Below are 23,223 nucleotides of genomic sequence, written 5' to 3' on the forward strand. Positions count from 1 at the left end.
ATTCTTGTTGAATTTAATTATTATAAAGCAATGAAAGATTTGTAAGCATTTGAGTTACAATGGTGTTTTAATAACATTGTTTGTGGAAGGGGAACTAATCTTTACTTTTTTGTGGTGTTGAGCTGTATTTTACTAAGAGTTTGATCTTTGTTTTTTGATGATGTTTTTGTTAATAAAAGTAAATAAAAAATAAAAAATCTCTCTCTCTCTCTCCATGCCTTCCTTGCGTTGGCATCTATGTTTAATGTGTGTATGTCTGTGTCTAGTTTGATGTTGCATGTTCCCCTGTAGTGTAGTTTAATAAACATCCATATGTATACACACTTGGTTGTCTGTGTCTGCTGCTCTCAGAACGAGGTCACTTTAACGTCTGGTCTTGTTACATGCTCGGGGAGCAATGTTTCAGTAAGGAAATTATTTGTCATGGCCAGAGAAATAATTTTCCTTAGAGTCAATAGACGGTCCGTACTGCGGACGAACTAATCATTTTATTGTACTATTAATGCTACAGCTAATTCCTGAAGATGGATATATAATTGATAACAACCCATTATGATTAATTATTTTCATCTCACTTAAAGCAAATATGCTACAATAATGATAAAAGTTTCAATCAAATCATTTTCATTATAATTTTACAGATAATTGTCATTCTGATTAAGAAATGCAACATATCATTCAGTATAGATTCCCTAAAAATGAAAGCACACTTAACATTTGTTGAAACAACTTCAACAAAAAAAAGGTCTGCCTCTAGATCAGCTATGACATCCAGCACAAAGGTTTGCAGTATTATAAGTATTGGAAATAATTATTGTTTTATAATTCTGACAGGAAATATTACAGTGATTATAAGTGTAATGAAATGATAATAATCTGCATAAAACATCACTTAAAATAGGTTCCCTAAAAAATGTTTGCAAGTTTAATCGCTCGGTGAGGCTTTATTTTTATGTAACCCCTGTCTGCTTTTGTTATTATTATTGAAACAACTGAAATGTTGTTCCATAAAGGGTTTCCAACTCTTCCTCTAAATCAAACACACTCATTTCCTCAATATTGGCGTTATTGCCATTGGTTCCAATGACTCCCCATGAGTCTAAACATCAGTCAAAATATAAACAAAAATAGACTTGAGCTAATATTTCAGAACTAAATTTCAATGAAAAATAATCTCACAAAAGTGAGTACACCCTTCACATTTCGGCAATCATTTTAGTATATCTTTTCAAGGGACAATACTATAGAAATGAAACTTGGATATATTTTAGAGTAGTCAATGTGCAACTTGTACAGCAGTACATATTTACTGTCCTCTGAAAATAACTCAACATACAGCCATTATTGTCAAAAAAGCTGGCAACAAAAGTGAGTACACCCTACATGAAAACAGCTATACGTCGTTTAACCATGCAAGGCCACATGTCCTATTCATCATGTTCATGTTTTTGTCTGCTTGACAGGACCATACAAATTTGTGTATCTCGTTTCAGAGCAGTTAAAATTTGGTTCTTTGAGTACAATTCTCTCATACTGACCACTGGGTGTTCAACATGGCACCTCATGGCAAAGAAATCTCTGAGGATTTGAGAATTAGAATTGTTGCTCTCCACAAAGATGGCCGAGGCTATAAGAAGATCAGCAACCACCTGAAACTGAGTTACAGTACAGTGGCCAGTGTCATACAGAGGTTTTCCAAGACGGGTTTCACTCGGAACAGGCCTCGCAAGGGTCGATCAAAGAAGTTAGGTCCTCGTGCTGTGCATCAGGTGCAGAAGTTGGCTTCAAAAAACAGAAGCATGAGTGCTGCCAGCATTGCTTTAGAGGTTGCAGAAGTGGAAGGTCAGCTTGTCAGTGCTCAGACCATACGCCGCACACTGCAACAAGTCAGTTCTGAAGCTGGCTCACAAAAAAGCCTGCAAACAGTTTGCTGAAGACAACCTGGCCAGGAGCATGAACATATCGAATCGGCCAAAAAAAAGCCGACGAGGACCAACTTCAGCCGACGGCGCGGAACACACTGAGAAAACTTAATCGGCCAATGAACAAAAACGTCCCGACGGTCAACCGTCGGCTTGGTGTGCACCGGGCTTAATGTTAAACTTGTTTGGCTCAGATGGTGTCCAGCATGTGTGGTGACGCCCAGGTGAGGAGTACCAAGAAAATTGTATCTTGCCTACAGTCAAGCATGGTGGTGGTAGCATCATGGTCTGGGGCTGCATGAGTGCTGCTGGTGCTGGGGAGCTGAGGTTCATTGAGGGAAACATGGATTCCAACATAATAACGACCCCAAACACAACGCCAAGATGCCTTGCTGCTGAAGGTGAAGGTGATGGAGTGGCCAAGTATGTCTCCAGACCTGAACCCTATTGAGCACATGTGGATCATCCTCAAGCTGAAGGTGGAGAAGCACCATGTGTCTAACATCCAGCAGCTCCATGATGTCAGTATAGAGGAGTGGAAGAGGATCCCAGCAACAACCTGCGCAGCTCAGGTGAACTCCAAGCCCAGGAGGATTACGGCAGTGCTAGATAACAATGATGCCCCTACAAAATATTGACACTTTGGACACAGTTTTGACATGTTCACTTAGGGTGTACTCATTTTTGTTACCAGTTATTTGGACAATAATGGTTATATGTTGAGTTATATTTAGAGGACAGTAAATTTGTACTGCTATACAAGCTGCACATTGACTACTCTAAAATATATCCAAGTTTCATTTGTGCACTATTGTCCCTTGAGAAATTATACTAAAATGTTTGCTGAAATGTGAGGGGTGTACTCACTTTTGTGAGATACTGTATATGAGGTGTACATATAGTATGGGATGTCCGCTATAAGAACTGACCATTCATTTCTTCTACTTATTAGAAATGAGGTCGTTATAGCCCTCTAAAGTGTCATAATGTCCCATATCTCGAAGACGCTGCAGTAAAATGGTTTTATATGAGGTGTACATATAGTAAGGGATGTCCACTATAAGAACTGACAGTTCATTTCTGAGCCTGTCTCTCAAAAGTGTTTGGCAGCAGCGTCCCGACTCCCTACCAGTGAAACTTTACGTTTATTTTCCTCATGAACAGTGCCGTTGTTTCATCGTCAGTATGTTTTCATGTGTGTAAACTGTGTCTGTGAGGGAGAGAGAGCGGGAGAAATAGAGTATGTGCTTTAGATACATAATAAAACCTCATTTTGTGGCAAAACATGGAAATGATCTGTCGTTTTTATCCCATTGATTACTATATTTATGTATTTGGCCAGTGTCTTGTTGGTTTTGGTTGTATTGCTGTTGTAAGACCTTTTGAAATAACTGAAATCATTTGGTGAAGTGATATGTGGTCAAGAGCTGCCTGGAACTACTTTCGCCAGCCAATCAGATTCAAGCATTCAACGGCCCCGTAGTATAATTAATTATAATAATATAGTATGATATTTTTGTATTTTAATGTTTAATCTTATCTTTATTACAGTAATTGTGAGTTTGGAACAGTTCACTATCAAGCATCAATCTTGATACAATATAATTGAAGCTGGCACAGGTATTGCAGAATTAATAGTAACATGTAAGGGATAATCAACGGCTAGCTGTGCATTAAACGATTTGAATGCACGACGTGGAGGCGAAGAACCGCCCGACGCGCAGCGTTTAATGCACAGCTAGCCGTTGATTATCCCGTTTATGCCATGGTCATTTCCCAGCATTCACATATTAAAGATGTTAATAATATTTGCGCTGCAATATTTGACCGGAACGATAAAAATGATGGTTATTTTCATCTGTATTACTATTCAACTCTAACTGTATGTTACTATGGTTACCAATGTTTATAGGAAGCGCATTAATATAGAACGTGATTAAACTGAGCTGGAACTACCTGTGCAGTTCAACGAATTTAATCAACACCTGCCAGCCAATCAGAATCAAGCATTCAGACAGACCATGGCATAATAATATACAATACTACTAATCTATTCTAGGTAACTTGGAGCTGGAACTGGATGATAGAGAGCTAATACTGTCAAACTGGTCAATTATTTAAGGTTAAACTCTTAAAATAATGAATTTACCGCTGCAAAATTTACACACACACACACACACACACAAGTACACACAAATATTTAGGACAGCCTACAGCCTTGACAGGGCTATTATGGAGAATATTATTCAGTTGTATTTCTTAATCTCATTGGCTGATAGACAATACACAACCTTCATGCTCCTAGTTTTGCATTCAAATTATTTTAAAATTTTTTCATAAACCATCATTTGAGACGTCTTCAACACTAATTGGTTCATAACACCACAGAGCCTAATTAGCATAGCATATGAGCTACATTTACATTCATTCATGCATTTAGCAGACGCTTTTATCCAAAGCGACTTACAGTGCATTCAGCCTATACATTTTTTTTTTTTTAAATCGGTATGTAATACAGTACTTCAAATGTACTTTCACTGCATTTCCTTGCATCTCCAAATAATTCTTGGTTTATTACAAAATAGCTTTAACTTTCTGATTAACACTAAATGAAGTAAATTCGTTTAGACAAGGGTTATGTTTATATTGCATTACAGTTAAAAATAATTCCACAATTTCTTCTGCATTTTCATTTTCTTTTGTGTTCTAGAGAAGGTATCAACAAATATTGTCTCCGCTATTAACATGATTTATGTGTAGAACCTGGTCGAAAAGAACGCACACACATGAGTTTAACTTAAGAACATTCCACTGGAACTGATCTTCCATCATCAGCTCGTAAAAGTTACAAATGACCAACCCAACGCCCAAAGTATCTGACTAAGCTTCCTGTCTGTTCTCCTTATCATCTCATGAAGCTGGGAGGAGAACATCTGGCCATCCCTTGAAGAACCAATCTTCAATGTTGGTCCTGACCAGTTTACCATAAATAAAGTCAAATAAACAGACAGTACAAAGCATGTGGGATCTGGACATGCTCCAGCACAGACCCTCCCTGAATCCCCCGACTGCTTTTGACCATAATTCAATGATGGTATCAACAAGGAAAGACAGATATGTTAACCAGACTTCAACAAACCTACAGCACAGACATCCTGGTGACCTCATAACAAACCCCTTTTCTTCACTGCCTTCCAGAGGAATGCCGCCTCTTTTCTTTTCTTCTCCAGAAAGCACCCAAACTTTTATGGACTTTGCCAGAAAGGACAATCAAGAAAAGACTGTTGCTATTAAAGCAATATACTCAAGAGACAATATATATATGAATGTGGTATTTTATGTTTCGTTTAGCTTGCTGTGGTTATTAGAACTTAGGATATTTTAATCTATGACTTAACCCGTTTAGTAGGTAAAATTATAGGTATTCGATATGACAAATGCCTCATGTTCGATATTGATTTAAACCCTACAGAGACAATGTGATTGGGTCAGACAGTGAATAGGATGGACTTAATTCTGTCCGATAAAAACAGACACCCAACTTTGCAAAGGGGGTTGAACGGGTTGAACAACTGGTGAAGCTGCAAGGAAACTTGGCTAAAAGTCTGGGCGTTGCCCCTCTGATCGCGCTGTGAAACATCTGGCTGATCATCTCAAAGACTTCAACACTCTGTCCACGTCTGACCAAAGTAACTTGCAAAGCCGCCGCGTAAGAACTTCAAACTTGCCGTTCGCGCGCTACCAGGAAGCCATCAAATCCAAAGGAGGAATCCCGAGTGACGTCACGCGACAACAACACAGCGCGAAAGTCAAGGACTTCCCTCCAGCAACACCCCTCAAGAAGAACAGCCTTCGATTCAACTTCAAAGCAAGTAAAACAAACAAATCTTTAATTCGCTGAGTTGAATTGAATGAATCGTTAAAAGATAACGATAACCGAGTCTTCTGTTTGTGACGTCCCAAGGTCGTCTTTATTCTCAGGAAAAGAGAATAGCTTAACTTTCTAAAAAGCTAAAATTTATAAATGAAGGATAAAACCTTACGTTACATATGGATGGAAGCAGAACTGTAATTATCCCTGATGTATTGTACACCGAAGCATTAGAAATGGCTTTTTTAAGGATTTGGCTACATTGAAGTGTTTCATGTCTTTTTTCTTTATTGTGTGACAGAGACAATCATGTGACCAGACCACAAGATCTGTATGTAGCATAATAAAAATGCAAAGCGATTTTGAAAGAGATAGACATAAACTGATCTAAATAATATTCCTAACATCAACTTAAAGAACATGTATATGCAGAACTGTAATTGAACATGTTCAATCATCATTTCTGGGTGTCACACAGTGCTGGCGGATCTGGATTGATTTTCTTCAGCTTCTCCCTGATAGACACATACTGCCTTTTCCTCTCCTCCTCAGAGAGCGAAGACGGATTGATCTCCAGGAATTTATATGCATCTCTAGACTGAACGCTGAAGGCGCCTTGAACTCTCTGACAGCACAAACCAAATCTCTCCCAGTACTGAAAGATAAAACGCATGCCACCATTAATCACATGTACTGAAATATATTTGATTAAATGTATGGACATAATTGAACTTCAATAATGAGCTGCACTGATAAATAATAAAAAGTAAATAAATGTAAACTCACAATGTAAACTACACCTTTCAAAGCCAAGAATGGTTGTAAAGATATCATTAAAGTCATCCATGTGTCTCCAAAGATTTAACCTCAATTTTATGAAGCAATGTAAATGCTTTTTTCGATGGAAAATAACCCGTCCTGTTGGTATTTGTTTATTCAGTTGGCTCACAGGAGCCTGATGTCCCGCAGCTGATAGATTGAGAATTAGGCTGGAAATTCACCTATGGTTTCTATTACTAAATAACTCAAAAGCAGTAGAAATGTCTATGCCGGTGCCTCCAAAATGTACAGTTAGCCTGTAAAACCTTAATACATCCCAGAACGTTTATCTTAGAGTAATAAAAATGATTTATTACACGCAATCAACGTAAAGAAAGATAAGGCAATCACAACAAACCGAAGGAAACCTTTCAACTGTACTTCACATTATGAAATAAAAATAATTCCCAAATGAATTTGTTGTATCGAGTCTCTTTTAAACCCAAATGACCCTTGTTTGCATGTATAAACAACAACGAGGAACCCTGATTGGTCGATGGCGGTCTGTCTCTCAAACAGGGAGAATGTCCTCATTGGCTAAATATGAGACATCATTGTATCAGTATATGTTATTGAAGCACAACAACAGAAACATTTTACATTAATTGCTTTTGAAAACACACACGATCAATGAAACATCTTAATATATACGTTTTTCTTCAATTTTGAGTATGTTACAGAAATAATGTAATAACTGAATCAATTTTAAATTATTAATATAATATTAAATGTGATAATATCTAGATTCAACAAATAACAGGTGACTGCACAGAATCCATCTACTGGGCATTACTGTCACGTTTTTGAAGTCATGTTATTTTTTTTCATCATATTTCAGCAATCTCTCCCAATATGTTTTTTTAAACTGATAAATGTATAGATGCTTACTGTAGTTTTTATGTAGCAGAATCTTGTATGAGACCGTGGGATAATGGGCCATAAAGTGGCATTACTGCAGAAAATGATTTCCAGATTAAAGCTATTCAGTTACTAGGCTACTAGTCAAAATAAAGTGTAAAATCTAAATGAATATTGAAGTGCATAACTTGTGATAAAATGTAGAAGTAACACAAAAGAGGTGCCTAAAAAGGACATTATATCCATGTACTGGGCACGTATGCCACAACATGACTTGATCTGACTTGATTCGAATCTGACCCAATACATGACAGTTTGTCTTGTATTTAATTTACAGAAGTGTAGATTTTCAGTCTTGAGGTTATATAAATATGCTAATTTGTACATGCAAATTAATGGCAAAGAAGATAAATTAACATGTAAATAAAATAAAATCATAAAAGTGGATAGTTACAACACTACTATACTGTTTGTCTCCTCGGTCATTTCTGACCTGAACCAGACGCCACTTTAAGGACTCGTTTTTTGATTTGTCTAGAATAACAAACATGTTATGCACAACTGTGCATTTATTTATTTATTTCTATCTTTTTTCTCCTGTCACACGGCATCCTCGTCTGATTCTAGTTAAGATGGTAATAAGTTTCAATGATCAGACACTAGTATCTTGCTTCAGATTACAAAACTCTTTGCTTTGGATTCTGGAAAATATAGCATCAGCTGTACACTATTAATCACAGTATATAAACTTAAAACAACATAGTAACTGAAAGTGAGAACTCAGAGAGTTCATGAAGGGCATAATCAAATTACATCAGGAACATTTGCTCAACGTCTAACTTACCTTTGCTGCATCATCAATGGAGCTCAGAAACTCATCCTTCATGTCCTCCATGTCAACGAGTTCCTCCCCAGCAAAGGTTTTACCTTTCAGCATGTTCAGAATAGAATCCACCTTCTCCCAAAACTTTTTCAGCTCAATCAGAATTTGTTGGATCTGAGAAAGACACAGCTGGACTTCCTTCAGATGCTCAGGATCGGGGATCTCACCTGGAATGATTTATGAGAGATCATTATGAAGAACATGTCAAGAGCATAACATGCATGCAGATGCATTTACTGTATGTTTGTAACAATAAAATCATAGAGAGACTCTCACCCATTCGTATTTTACAATTGGCCAGCTTCAGCTGAAGATCAGTCTGCTTGATTTTGATGTTCCACTCTTCATTTTTCAGACTGCTCTTCTCAGAGTCGAGTCGTTTCAGTTCTCTATCCAGAGCGATGGCACTAGGCTCCTTCATAGCATCTGGATAGCATCTAAAACAGTCAAGGAACTTCACAGTCCAGTGGCCATGTTCTTCCTGAAATCTTCTGATGAAGTCGTTCAGCTCGTCAGTTGTTTTCTTAATTTGTTCCTCATTCATCTCCATTGTGTCGACTACTCTTTTCAGATCCATTTCGAGCTTGGCCAGAGCATCCTCCAGACCCTTCATCTCGTCAGATTTTTTCTCTTTTTTTTCTTCGGTCTCTTTTTGTTCTTGATACACGTCACTGGTGGATGTTTTCACACTTTCGTTGCGTAGATCATACCTGAATAATACAGTGCATTTAATAAAAAATAATTGAATATAGCAATGTGGTCCGGATTTCATTTGCATAAGACAAGACACTGAACAATTTTCTTTAAGAGGACATATTATTATGCATAAACATAATTTTATACAACAGTTCAATAGGCACTTTCACACTGGAGGAACCTTTTCATTGTTCCTAGAACTATTGGTGGAAGTTCCCAGTTTTTGGCGTCTTCGCACCGCAGGAACTAGGAACGGTTTCAGTTGTAGGAACGCTGTTTGGGGGAACTACTTCAGAGTAGGGTCTAAAACCTAGACCCTTGTGCATCTCTGATCAATACAGCAGCGTTTGATTTCTAAATGAATCAAAAAGAAGAGTGCTTACTAATGTAGAGAAGACCTTCCTTTCTTCTCTTTTTTCATGCTCAAACAGTAACTTTACACATATCATTTCTATATGATCTATACCTATACACATTGACACTTTTTACAAAAAAATATATTATTGTTATGACCCAAAACATCTTGTGATCCATGACCTTGAATAGCAAATTATTTGAATACTTAAAAATAAATCACCATCTGAACAAACAAGACAACAACAACAACAAAAAAAGACGACTTTGGACATCAAATTTACCTGCAATTATAAAATCACTCATGTGTTTCCCCTTTGAATTACATCAAAAAGTTTATTTATTTCACTAATTCCATTCAAAAATTGAAACTTGTATATTATATTCATTCATTACACACAGACTGATATATTTCAAATGTTTATTTCTTTTAATTTTGATGATTATAACTGACAACTAAGGAAAATCCCAAATTCAGTATCTCAGAAAATTAGAATATTACTTAAGGCCAATACAAAGAAAGGATTTTTAGAAATCTTGGCCAACTGAAAAGTATGAACATGAAAAGTATGAGCATGTACAGCACTCAATACTTAGTTGGGGCTCCTTTTGCCTGAATTACTGCAGCAATGCGGCGTGGCATGGAGTCGATCAGTCTGTGGCACTGCTCAGGTGTTATGAGAGCCCAGGTTGCTCTGATAGTGGCCTTCAGCTCTTCTGCATTGTTGGGTCTGGCGTATCGCATCTTCCTCTTCACAATACCCCATAGATTTTCTATGGGGTTAAGGTCAGGCGAGTTTGCTGGCCAATTAAGAACAGGGATACCACGGTCCTTAAACCAGATACTGGTTGCTTTGGCACTGTGTGCAGGTGCCAAGTCCTGTTGGAAAATGAAATCTGCATCTCCATAAAGTTGGTCAGCAGCAGGAAGCATGAAGTGCTCTAAAACTTCCTGGTATACGGCTGCGTTGACCTTGGACCTCAGAAAACACAGTGGACCAACACCAGCAGATGACATGGCACCCCAAACCATCACTGACTGTGGAAACTTTACACTGGACCTCAAGCAACGTGGATTGTGTGCCTCTCCTCTCTTCCTCCAGACTCTGGGACCCTGATTTCCAAAGTTCCAAATGCAAAATTTACTTTCATCAGAGAACATAACTTTGGACCACTCAGCAGCAGTCCAGTCCTTTTTGTCTTTAGCCCAGGCGAGACGCTTCTGACGCTGTCTGTTGTTCAAGAGTGGCTTGACACAAGGAATGCGACAGCTGAAACCCATGTCTTGCATACGTCTGTGCGTAGTGGTTCTTGAAGCACTGACTCCAGCTGCAGTCCACTCTTTGTGAATCTCCCCCACATTTTTGAATGGGTTTTGTTTCACAATCCTCTCCAGGGTGCGGTTATCCCTATTGCTTGTACACTTTTTTCTACCACATCTTTTCCTTCCCTTCGCCTCTCTATTAATGTGCTTGGACACAGAGCTCTGTGAACAGCCAGCCTCTTTTGCAATGACCTTTTGTGTCTTGCCCTCCTTGTGCAACGTGTCAATGGTCGTCTTTTGGACAACTGTCAAGTAAGCAGTCTTCCCCATGATTGTGTAGCCTACAGAACTAGACTGAGAGACCGTTTAAAGGCCTTTGCAGGTGTTTTGAGTTAATTAGCTGATTAGAGTGTGGCACCAGGTGTCTTCAATATTGAACCTTTCCACAATATTCTAATTTTCTGAGATACTGAATTTGGGATTTTCCTTAGTTGTCAGTTATAATCATCAAAATTAAAAGAAATAAACATTTGAAATATATCAGTCTGTGTGTAATGAATGAATATAATATACAAGTTTCACTTTTTGAATGGAATTAGTGAAATAAATAAACTTTTTGATGATATTCTAATTATATGACCAGCACCTGTAAGTTGGCACATATTTGTTCCTGTAAGATATTACTAATATTTTCACCTCTTCACTATGTCATCCACTTGTGCTACGATGTCACTGATCAACTCTTTGGCTTTCATCAGGTAACTCTTCGCCAAACCAGGGTTGTTGTTCTCCACAGCTTTTTTCAGTATTGGAAACAGGGAGGTGAGCAGGTTGGAACTCGTGCCGACACACTACGAGAAAACATCGATCACCAAGTTAATCATGTGATAGACTAGTAAGTCATGACAATTCACAGTGACTACACAACCGTACACAGTTAAAAACATCAGCGAATCATAACAGTATAGTAACTTCTGAAGTTATGTGACGCTGTCATGACTAATTGTGGTCATTTCTTTTTTTCTAGTTTTCTCTTCGTGTTCTAGCTCGTTGTGACAAGTTTGAGTCCAAATATTGTCCTTAGTTCTTCTGTTAGCTGTGCGTTGTTATGTTGTCTTGTGATACAAAGCTGTCATGTTTAAGTTCAACAGTTGGATTATTATTATCTTCATGCATGGATCACATTGTTTTTAGACTGCTTCTCAATGTTTTTCACCCAATTCTATGGCTCGCCTCCTCTGCTGATGCTGTGTGGTATTCTAGCTTTGCCTTCTCTGCACTTTCCCTCCTGTGATGGCCTGAAGCAAGCTCTATCTGTGAATCCAGTCTTTGCTGATTCTGATGAATCTTTGGATGACTCCTCTCAGTCCAGAGCATGGGCGTCACTAGGAGGGCTTTCTACTCTGCTCCCCCTAAAAATTTTGTGATTAACTCCATAAACTATACACGAATTCGCGATCACCTCAGTCCCCTTTAAATTTCATATTAAAATGGCAGCAGACTTCGATCGGCTCCTCCCCGTCTTTCAGTGCGTTCTTCAATCCGCAGACCGCGGCGGCGCAGAGCAAGAAACAGAGGACAAGGTGTGTGTTTATCGATAGATTGTAATAATATCTGCATCTGTGCACTTCTTTGTCATAAATACAGTTTGATGTCATTTTGATACATGATTATACAAAATGTCATGGGGGTAAAGCTTTCGCTGCGTTCACCCCTCATCACACCACAGCTGTTTCCTCCAGCGAAAATGTAATGTTAGCCCTTACACATATGAATGCATACTTTATCAACAAACGATCATGTTGCCATTTTCATTTGAAAATGTAACTTTCAGTATAAAACATATTACAGTGCATGTGGCATTAACTAGGTGTAGAGTTTGCTACATAAATATAATTTAATTTAGCTCAAAGGGAATCATTTGTGATTTTATAGGGAATTTGAACAGAATCACTGTTTTGCGGCTGATCACTGAGTTGGCAGTGATTCACTGAACGAGCCGTATAACATTAATTCTGCACTGGATATTAAAATCCAAAATATAGTGAAAACACTATTAATAAGCACAGTAACAAGATCGGCAGATTAAGACATTAACTTGTAAGCACAAAACACAAGATACTTCTCTTTTAAATATAAATACGACTTTATTTATATAAACCTAAGACATAAACTAATCTAACATGAACATACGCATTCACACATTCGTATGTTGCAGAAAGAGAGAAAGGATGAGTTTAGAGAATGAGAATGTGAAATCCCAAGTTTATAACAATATGTTCTATTGCATAGACCTGAACAACCATCAGTCACTTAATTAACCCTCGCATTGAGTTTCTCAATGAGGCTAAAATTTATATTAAAAGCACCAGTTCAGCCAGAATCTGGAGGTACTTGCTTGCGTTGCCTTTGTGTTACAGAGATTCCCTTCTGTCGTCATCGTTTGCAGGAAAGGGGTTTTCCCGAGTTGGTGATTGGCTGGAAGTTCAGTAGTCTTTGAAGTGATGTCTTGGGCGTTGGCTGAGGATGCGCAATTGGTCTGGCTGAAGTTTTGAGGCGGTCACAGGCACGAGTTGAACTCGGAGACAAGGCGTGGCGGCAAAACTTAAACTGAGAACACGAAACTCGCAACGGAAAATAAACTAAAAGAAAAGAAAGAAAGGATGTAATGAGACTAGGTGGGTTTTCTTCTCATGGTGGTGTTAAGTAGCAACTTGCCTGTAGGCCAGAGCACGCTCAAAAAGCGCTAAAACAGCGTCAAAACGCGGTGGTGAGAAGAGAGAAGGAAAGAAGGGAAATTTGATGGTGTCCTGAGTTTTTAAACTCGGCTTTTGGACACATCCCATCTGGTGTCTTGACCAATTAGATAGGCTATTATCTTAGCTAGGGTTGTTCCTTCCATCATAAATCAGCATGTTATCAGTCACATGGTCCGAATTTTACACACTCTTGCAAAGTATACTTTTGGATGTGATTTCTATAACCAGAATATGATACATTTGACAAAGAATCAGTTGGAAGAAACGTTTCAAGCTGGAATTGTCAAACTCATACATACCAAACACGAATAACCCTTAAAATCGTTCAATAGTTATTAAAAAGACATACATAATATGTGCTTAAAACATGATAGTCTGTGTGGTGTTATGCCTAGCAATGTCCTTTAGGATGATTTTATGTGCATATGAAAAAGAAAGTCTCTGTGTAGTTCTATGTAGGACATAGGGACATGTTCGGTGAAGACCAGAGAGAGGTTAAAAGGTCTCCTAAAGAATTTCAGTCTCAGTCTTTGTCTTCTATGTGTGGGGGAAAAGTCAATCTAAAGAAGCTCGTGATTTCTCTCGTGGAACACATGTGATGGCCATCTCTTTGACCATTAATCTTGACTATTTGCCCCAAATGTGACGATCTCCTTCCTGCGTTGTACTTATCAATAAGTGTTCTTTTGTCTTAATGTTGCAAGCTGTTCTGGAAGAGGCTTGTTGGTTAGGCTTGCTCCAGACTCATGGCGCCAGAGTACCACGGACAGATTTATGAGTCCTGTTGGGCTTCTCTGGAATTTCGGCTCCTCATGTTTCGATGTTCTGATCAAATCTTAGTTTTGTCTGACTCGTTCTGATCCTACATAGGCCTTCCATTCAGTCATGCTCAGAAATGATTAAAGGCAGTGACAGAGAGCACCTTTTGAAAGTTAATCACAGCATCCACACAATTCACTGTCCAGCCTCATAGCTGAAGTGTTAAAGCAGGAAAGACTCTTTTAGAAGAAACATTTAAATCAGAGGGCTAATAGCTGACATTGATGTTATGATGAATTAGGCCTCATACCTTCAGCAGAAGGGCTTCAGAGGATCTGAACAGCAGTTGTGTTTCAATAGCTTGATCTCTGATCACACGCTCCAGCTTTGGGAATCCTCCCAGACTCAGGAAAGCCAGGTGATAAAGGAGAGCCGTTCGCTCCGCAGATGGAAGAAGCTCCTGAATGAAATCCGCTCTCAATATAGAGTTGTCATCGACAATCTCTGAAATATTTCAAACATTTGTGATGGTTAACAACCTTTGGCATTCAATAGCTAATGGATGAAAAAGGATACTGTACAAATAAAATGCTATTTTGGTTTGAACTTGTTTTAATTAAATCAATACACTCTAAAAAATGTTGAGTTGTTTTCAATCCATGGCTGGGTAACAGTAACCCAGCATTGGTTACATTTATAATCCGATGTGTGTTATGTCCAATATTTACCCAGCCATGCGTTTACCCAGCCACTGTCATAACATTTTAAAGGGAACTCACCCTATTTCCAAGGCCCTGGTTACGCCTGTTATTAAGATGCATTTTGGTCAATCAGATCACAGGTGGACGAAGGAGACACATACGTGTTAACACCTGCTGTCTCTTTTGTCCACTTTCAACCACTTCTGTCCTGATTTCTTGAAGGAGAGGATTTATGGGTGAGCAAATGAATGGGCGCATGCAATTTACATATAAACGTGACCGGAGACGGCAGCGGTTTTCATTTCTGCAATGTGTTAGAAATCCAGAATGGTGAGAGAACGTGGCTCTTGGTACGTTTATCCTTTCCAAAACAAACTTTTATCTCTTAGCTGAAATGTTGAAATCCTGTCTGGCTTGTGTGCTTTCCATAATGTTTACGCGTTATATCTGTAGGCGGTCTTTTGTGGCTGTTTGAACACATTCGACCACATGAGCATCTACACCATGAACACAATCCCGTCGAATGCGTTTTCGACTACTTCTGAAAGTGATCGAAAGTGGACAAGCTCAAAACGTTTTACACCCCGTGTTTAGCATCGTCCACTTGTGATCTGATTGACCAGGTGTAATCAGGGCTTCAAAAACCTGAAAATACTCCAAAATACTTCCTCTGTCACCACTGGATTGACCATTCGTTTTTAATGAACTCTTCTTTTCATACCGCTGCTTTGAAATGCATTATGATTTGTGAGATAAAGTTTAAAACATGCCAAACAATGTTAAATTCATGTTTATATTGGGAACACAAACCTTTAAGAAACATATTAGATGCTGTCATTAAAACCCATGTTGTTGCAAAGGACACGTATCACATACTCAGGTTTATTACCAAGCGCAGTCTTCTGTAAAAATACTGAAAGAATCCTATAGTGTGGGGAGTCACTACATTTTAGAATTAGAAAATGACTCGGTAACACTTTATAAAAACTTTCATTAATAAATCATCAACAAACATTATGTAATGCTTAACAGATCATAATAATTTTTACTAATAAATGTATTAAACATGATCTAATAATTACATTTCATGTAAATTAAAATGCTTACAAATGTCATTAAACTTCTAATTTATTCATATGTAACAAGACTACAAGTCCTGCCTTGTAGGGAGAAATTAATGTTACCTTGGAAGACTTAAGGAGGAAAGGATCTTGGTCCCCCACCCCAGTGCTTTGAGTCTCAGTGTATACGTCGGGGCTATTCAATTGGCGGCCCACGGGCCCAATCCGGCCCGCCAATCTTCATCCGGCCCGAGGGGAAATACGCAGGCCGCTCATTCGCCTTGAATTGTTCTTGCACTAATTAGTTTGTCCACAAGGTGGCAACACTGGCCCGGGCCAGCCTAAAAGAAAAGGGAGAGACGCAATAACAATAATCTACCGGAGACGAAACATCAATAGATGGCAGCGTTGACAAGCGCTTATGTGAGGGAGTTATGAGATATCCACAATTCTAACGTTAGTTTAAACAAGTTTAAAGACAGTGTTATCTGTCATAACTTCTGGCGAGAAATAGAGCCAACACTGGACGAAGATTTTTATCAAAGCAGGAAGTATAGTTTGAAAATCTATGCGTTTGTCTGTACTCATAAACTGAGCCGCTTTAGACAAGCGCGCCAGCGCTTCAATGGACAAAACCACACACAATGATGTAAAAATACGTGGTTTTTAACGCGAGTTACCTCTTAAACACAGTCTTAAATCAGTTATAAAATCCTAAATGACCGTAAAGAGTTTGGAGAAAATTGGATATGTGTCACATCCGTGTCATGTTGTATCAGGTTTTATTAAAGAAACAGCGCTGCTTTTAAAGTGAAACCTGCTGCAGTCTGTGATTGATGGAAATCAAAGAACAAAAGAAAAAGAGAAATCACTCGACTGCTCTGCTCGCTGATTAACTTTTGTAGCTTGAATAAAGAATAATAAATATAGCTTATGCATACAATTTATAGTTTATGTGAAGATGGTTTTAAGTTCACTTAAAAAAAGTTGTAATATTTTTCAAAGCCTATTACATGTTAAAAATAATATAACATTTCAATAATACTGTAATATTAAATGGCTATAATTAATGGCTAAAATTAAAGGAAAAAATGGATTTAGTAGAGACAACAGTAACATTATTTGCATCAATGGTACTTCTTCATTAATAATAAGCTAATAAATGATGCCATTAAACACATATTTAAAATATACCATCTTTATGTTGTTTCTATATTAATTTGGAAGTTCAGTGTGAAAATATGACAACACAAATATATTAATGTGTGTTTAGTCACATTTTTTAAATTAATTACAGAAAAAAAATGTGTGATTATTTTTTTAATTGAATGGCAGACAGCACTAATGTTAACCTTTTATAGATGTTACTGTTGGTAATATTAGTTAATCTTACTGCTGAATATGCATTTAAATTTAATTTCCAATTTTATAGATGTCTGATGAAGGCCTTGATAATGGCCGAAACGTCATTTTAATTAATAAAGTTTTCATCTCGTCAAGAGTGAGTGCTGCACCTTTTTCAGTTGATACAATTTATAGGCCCCCCCAGAAAAAGATCGGGACAACCCCCCCACCCCCTTGGCCCCCTTCAAATGTTCAATTCGATAATCCAGCCCTCAAATGAAGTTAATTGAATAGCCCTGGTATACGTAATGTTTACGTGTTACTTTACTCTGTTGTGTAGTATACTAAAGGAACCAGAGAGTGCGGCTTCAGGTAAGTTTATAAATACTTATATTAATCTGGTGGCTATGTGATATGTGAGGCAATATAACAGTAACAATTCACATTCCCACCCCCCGGTACCTAACAGAGCAAGTGAGATGCCCCTACCCCAAGGTAAACTCAACAATAATACTCTTAAGATTTACTTAAACATTCAATCAAATGTATTCCTCTTTTTTAAGAATATTTTTCTTCTGCAGTGTTTCAGTGGAATAAAGACGATCAGAACAAGACATGAAATGAATGTAAAAAAACAAATAAAACAATGTTACTCAAATAAAGTTGTCACTAAACTCTGAACCATATAAATGATTCTTGCAATTGAAATCAAATGACCCACTTTAATTAAACTCAGAAATAACTCTTGACTCAGTTCAAATGTTTGAGCAACTCTTACGAATCAATGTACGATTCCCACACCAACCCAGTTCAAGTTCACAGTACAGTTCAATTTATATCAGTGAAGAGTTCATGTGTGTGTATGTGCAAAGAACATTTGTACCAGTCCGTAGCAACGAAGAATTTGATGAAATGACTTGAGATGACTTGCGATGACTAAATGAACAGCTGGGTCAGGACAATGAGGAGATGTCGTCAGGATGGCAGGGTAATAATAAAAAAAACACACAAGCAAAAACTCAGCGTGGCCCAGGAAAAACCCAGGAACTTTCTGGAACAAAATGGTGCAGCTTGGCCACAGCACGCACTGACTCTTGTCTCAAAAGATAAGTGCTTCCCAAAAGCAAAACGGATCCTGGCAATGGACAGTCTCGACAAAAATGTAAGAATACTCGAGAGAGTGGAAAAATCAAACACTCCATGAAAAACTCATCTTATAGCTTATACACGTATTCTCGTGCACTGAGAAGTGCACTTGGATGACGCGCAGGAAGTAATGAATGTCTCTCACTCTAAAGCACAGCTCATCATTAACTCGGGAACGCAGCAATACCAAAGAATATAGAGACTTTGGCAATACTCTCAAAAATGCTCACAGTTCGAATGACGCACGCAAAAACAACAGTGCTCAGAACGAAACTCACGGCTCCAGCAACTCTGTCTCGTGCTCTCAGCCAGTCTCTCACACTGTTCTCTGTTCAATGACGCAATCAGCCGAACTTCTGCAATAACTCCGTCTCCAGTCTCACACGATAGCGTTAGTGTTCACTGGACTCGCAAAAACTCAGATTAACTGTGCATTACTCTTCTTTCACGTTTCCCAGTGCAAAAACTGCCGATCTCAAGCCCGTAGGCAGGGGGGGGTTCGGGTGGTTCGAACGAACCCCCCCCTCACTGCCAAAGGTCCAGAATTTAAGTCGGTTTTTTTTGTTTTTTTTCATGTGATTATTGTCATCATTGTTTTAATCAATGCTTGTGACAAATATTCTGGGTTGCTGTTTCAAATTAATATGATACATTATTGTAGCTGGACGTATGTGTGTGTGCCGCGCGTGCAGTTCAGAGAGAGTTCTCGCAATACACTTTTCAAAGCAACGGTGAAGAAGCATCGCCTCTGAATGATGGGGGGTAGGGGTTATATATATATATATATATATATATATATATATATATATATATTTTAATTAAAAGGATTTCTATATTTTATCCACTCAATAGTCTACAATATAATAGCCATATAAACGTAGCGTAATTATAATAATAAAACATAGTGGGATATTCAGTGATATTGGCTGTGCAATATCGACTTTTGTGATTGGCCAATACCGGCAGACTGGAGCCAATGGAAATGCTTCTCCTTCAGTGCGCGTCTTATTCCTCTGAGAACTTCAAAGCAGACCGCTTGAGGTAAATTATCTGGAAGAATACAGAGGTAAAAATTCAAAATGTGGAGGTTTGTTTTTTGTTACCCAAGATGGCGGCGCGAGTACATCGCGAGGCTCTGGGTCTCTCCAGATTTTGCAATTTTGCGGTATTTTTCTTACTCATCTCGGGCCTGTTCGTGCAGAACAGTTGTGCCTTTACATCGTACACCCGTTGTGAGCTTTTGGATATCGGTTTGCGAATTTCCGACACTTTTATGGACAATCTTCGACTCCTTCCTGAGATCGCTAGGACACCCGAGGCTATGCACCCTACCCGGCCGGGCGGAAGTGCTCGCAGGCGGCGTCGAGATCGTAAACAAAGGCGGGGGAAGCGCGGAGGACTAAGAGCTAAGCTAAGGCTAACACCACACCGGCTCTCTTTACCCAGCATTTTCCTTGCCAATGTACGGTCGCTAGTGAACAAAATGGAGGAGATTCGACTCAGCATCACACACAGCAAGAAACTTTTGAACTGTAACGTCCTAATCTTCACGGAAACCTGGTTAAACAGCGGAATACCGGACACCGCTATTGAGCTAGCGGACGCCACACACTCGGGCGGATAGAACATTAGATGGCTCCGGTAAGACCAGAGGTGGTGGATTGTGCATTTACATTAACAAAGCTTGGTGCACAAACTCTGCTATTGTTGGGAGTCATTGTTCAGCTAACCTTGAGTTTCTCATGGTTAAATGTAGACCGCTTTATCTACCGCGGAGTTCACTTCCACCATTATAACTGCAGCCTATATTCCCCCGGATGCTGATGCCAAGCTTGCTATGAAAGAACTTCACGCAGCCATCAGTAAACAACAGACTGATCACCCGGAAGCGGCTTTTATTGTTGCAGGTGACTTTAATCACTCAAACTTAAAGTCAGTGCTACCCAAGTTTCACCAGCATGTTTCCTGTCACACCAGAGGAAACAAAACCTTAGACCATGTTTACACAAACATGGCTGGAGCTACGTTGCGACACCCCTCCCCCACCTGGGACAGTCAGATCACCTTTCTTTGTTCCTCACCCCCAAATATGCACCCCTCATCAACCGTGTGAAGCCATCAGTGAAGACCATCAAAGTGTGGCCTGCGGGGGCAGATTCCACACTCCAGGAAAGGTTTCTACACACAGACTGGAGTATGTTTGCTTCTCAAGCCACCAGTGGCGCTCACACAGACATTGACTCTTACACCTCCTCTGTATTGGATCATATCAATATCACCATTGACAGTGTTACAACCCAGAAACAGATCACCACATATCCAAATCAGAAGCCTTGGATGAACAAGGAAGTGCGACTCCTGTTGAAGTCACGCAACACTGCCTTCAGATCAGGAGATGCACAAGCCTACAGCACATCCAGAGCAAACCTGAAGAGGGGCATCAAAAAGGCCAAGCACTGCTACAAGCTAAAGATAGAGGGACACTTTTCCAACTCTGACCCTCGACGCATGTGGCAGGGCATTCAGGCCATCAGTGACTACAAACCCACCCACTCCACCCCCGCAGCCACTGATGTCAACTTCCTGAACGAGCTAAATTACTTTTATGCTCGCTTTGAAAGAGACAACAGAGAAACTGCCACCAAGCTCAATCCTCAGATGACCACCCACCAATCATACTCTCCTCCACAGATGTCTGCAAGGAACTGAACCGGATCAGCGCCAAGACAAGGCTGCTGGACCAGACAACATCCCTGGTCGTGTTCTCAGGGCATGTGCGGAGCAGCTCGCTGGGGTTTTTACAGACATTTTCAACCTGTCTCTTGCCCAAGCAGCCGTACCAACATGCTTTAAATGCACTTCCATTGTGCCAGTGCCAAAACACTCTAGTCCGAGGTGCCCTAATGACTACCGCCCTGTAGCACTCACACCCATCGTCATGAAGTGCTTTGAGCGGCTGGTCCTGGAACACCTAAAAGACTCTCTACCATCCACATTGGACTCACACCAGTTTGCCTACCGTAGCAATAGGAGCACAGAGGACGCAGTTTCCATGGCACTGCACTCTGTGCTCACTCACCTGGACAATAAGAACACTTATGCACGTATGCTGTTTGTTGACTTCAGCTCAGCATTCAACACTGTCATCCCAACCAAGTTAATAGCCAAACTTGGAGACCTGGGCATCAATACCTCAATGTGTAACTGGATTTTGGACTTCCTGACCAACAGACCCCAGAATGTTCGATCAGGATTCACCTGCTCCACATCCATCACACTTAACACTGGTGTACCACAGGGCTGTGTGCTAAGCCCGTTTCTCTACTCCCTCTTCACCTCTGACTGCAAGCCTGTGTATGGATCTAATTCCATCGTCAAGTTTGCAGACGACACCACGGTGATTGGCCTCATCAGTAACAACGATGAGACTGCCTATAGGGAGGAGATCCAGCACCTGGCCACATGGTGCACTGAAAATAACCTGCTCCTCAACACCACCAAAACGAAGGAGCTCATCGTGGACTTCAGGAAGGAGTCAAGAGGCACACACGACACCATCCACATCAATGGAATGGCTGTTGAGCGTGTCTCCAGTTTCAAGTTCCTGGGGATCCACATCTCGGCGGACATGTTGTGGAAAACCAACACCTCCAGCCTGGTCAAGAAGGCTCACCAGCGCCTCTTCTTTCTGAGGACACTGAGGAAGAATCAGCTCTCCTCTGCTATCCTGGTGAACTTCTATCGCTGCGCAATAGAAAGCATCCTGACCAACTGTGTCACAGTATGGTATGGGAGCTGCTCTGTTGCGGAGCGCAAGGCACTGCAGCGGTGGTGAAAACTGCCCAGCGCATCACAGGGACTCCACTACCTGCCATCGAACACATCCAGAGGAAACGCTGTCTGCATCGAGCTCGCAGCATCCTTAAGGACTCCTCTCACCCAGCCCACAGACTGTTTTCTCTCCTGCCCTCCGGCAGGCGTTTCAGGTGCCTCCGGACCAGGACCAGCAGACTAAAGAACAGTTTCTTCCCCAGAGCTGTCTCTTTACTGAACTCTACCCCGTTGATCCACTTCCTCATATATTATTAACTCTTCTCTCCTACCTCACATCTGCCTTATTTGCACTACTGAATGTAAATTTTATTACAGTAACAACTGTTTACTTTTGTATCTTGCACTACCATACCTAAATTGGATTATGCTCATTTGCACTGCCGACTGTTGTTACATTATCAATGCTTACATTAACATTTTGCACCGTATGTCTAATTGTAATACGCAATCACTTCCACTGCACTTTTACACCTTGTTTATAGTAATAGTCATCTGTATATATATTATATTGATAGTACATATCACCTGTAAATTCTGCTTATAGTAATAGCCATCTGTATATTTATTCACTATACATATTCACCTGTAAATTCTGTATATTTATTCACTATACATATTCACCTGTAAATTCTGTATATTTATTCACTATACATATTCACCTGTAAATTCTGTATATTTATTCACTATACATATTCACCTGTAATTTCTGTATATTTATTCACTACACATATTCACCTGTAAATTCTGTTTATATTAATAACCATCTTTCTATATATATTTATACATATACTCAGTACATATCCTTGTCCTGCACTTATTCAACCATTGTATATACTGCACTTGCTACTATTGCACTTCTGGTTAGACCTAAACTGCATTTCGTTGCCCTGTACCTGTACTTGTGTAATGACAATAAAGTTGAATCTAATCTAATCTAATCTAATAAACGTTA

At 39.5% G+C, this 23,223-nt stretch overlaps 1 protein-coding gene across 1 annotated transcript in view; it reads right to left on the bottom strand.

The window, feature by feature from the left end:
• Positions 1 to 5,988: 5,988 nt before the first annotated feature.
• LOC131537750 (uncharacterized) overlaps positions 5,989 to 23,223 on the bottom strand; it is a 53,535-nt gene continuing 36,300 nt past the window's right edge. The window contains exons 2-7 of the mRNA XM_058771374.1: positions 19,398 to 19,487; positions 14,496 to 14,689; positions 11,364 to 11,518; positions 8,630 to 9,063; positions 8,315 to 8,520; positions 5,989 to 6,448 (exon numbers count right to left, since the gene is read on the bottom strand). Coding sequence (XP_058627357.1) covers positions 6,251 to 6,448; positions 8,315 to 8,520; positions 8,630 to 9,063; positions 11,364 to 11,518; positions 14,496 to 14,689; positions 19,398 to 19,487 — 1,277 coding nt within the window. The 3' untranslated portion in view covers positions 5,989 to 6,250. The remainder of the gene's footprint in view (positions 6,449 to 8,314; positions 8,521 to 8,629; positions 9,064 to 11,363; positions 11,519 to 14,495; positions 14,690 to 19,397; positions 19,488 to 23,223) is intronic.

This window comes from Onychostoma macrolepis, chromosome 03 (genome assembly GCF_012432095.1).
Source record: "Onychostoma macrolepis isolate SWU-2019 chromosome 03, ASM1243209v1, whole genome shotgun sequence".
Classification (NCBI taxonomy): domain Eukaryota; kingdom Metazoa; phylum Chordata; class Actinopteri; order Cypriniformes; family Cyprinidae; genus Onychostoma; species Onychostoma macrolepis.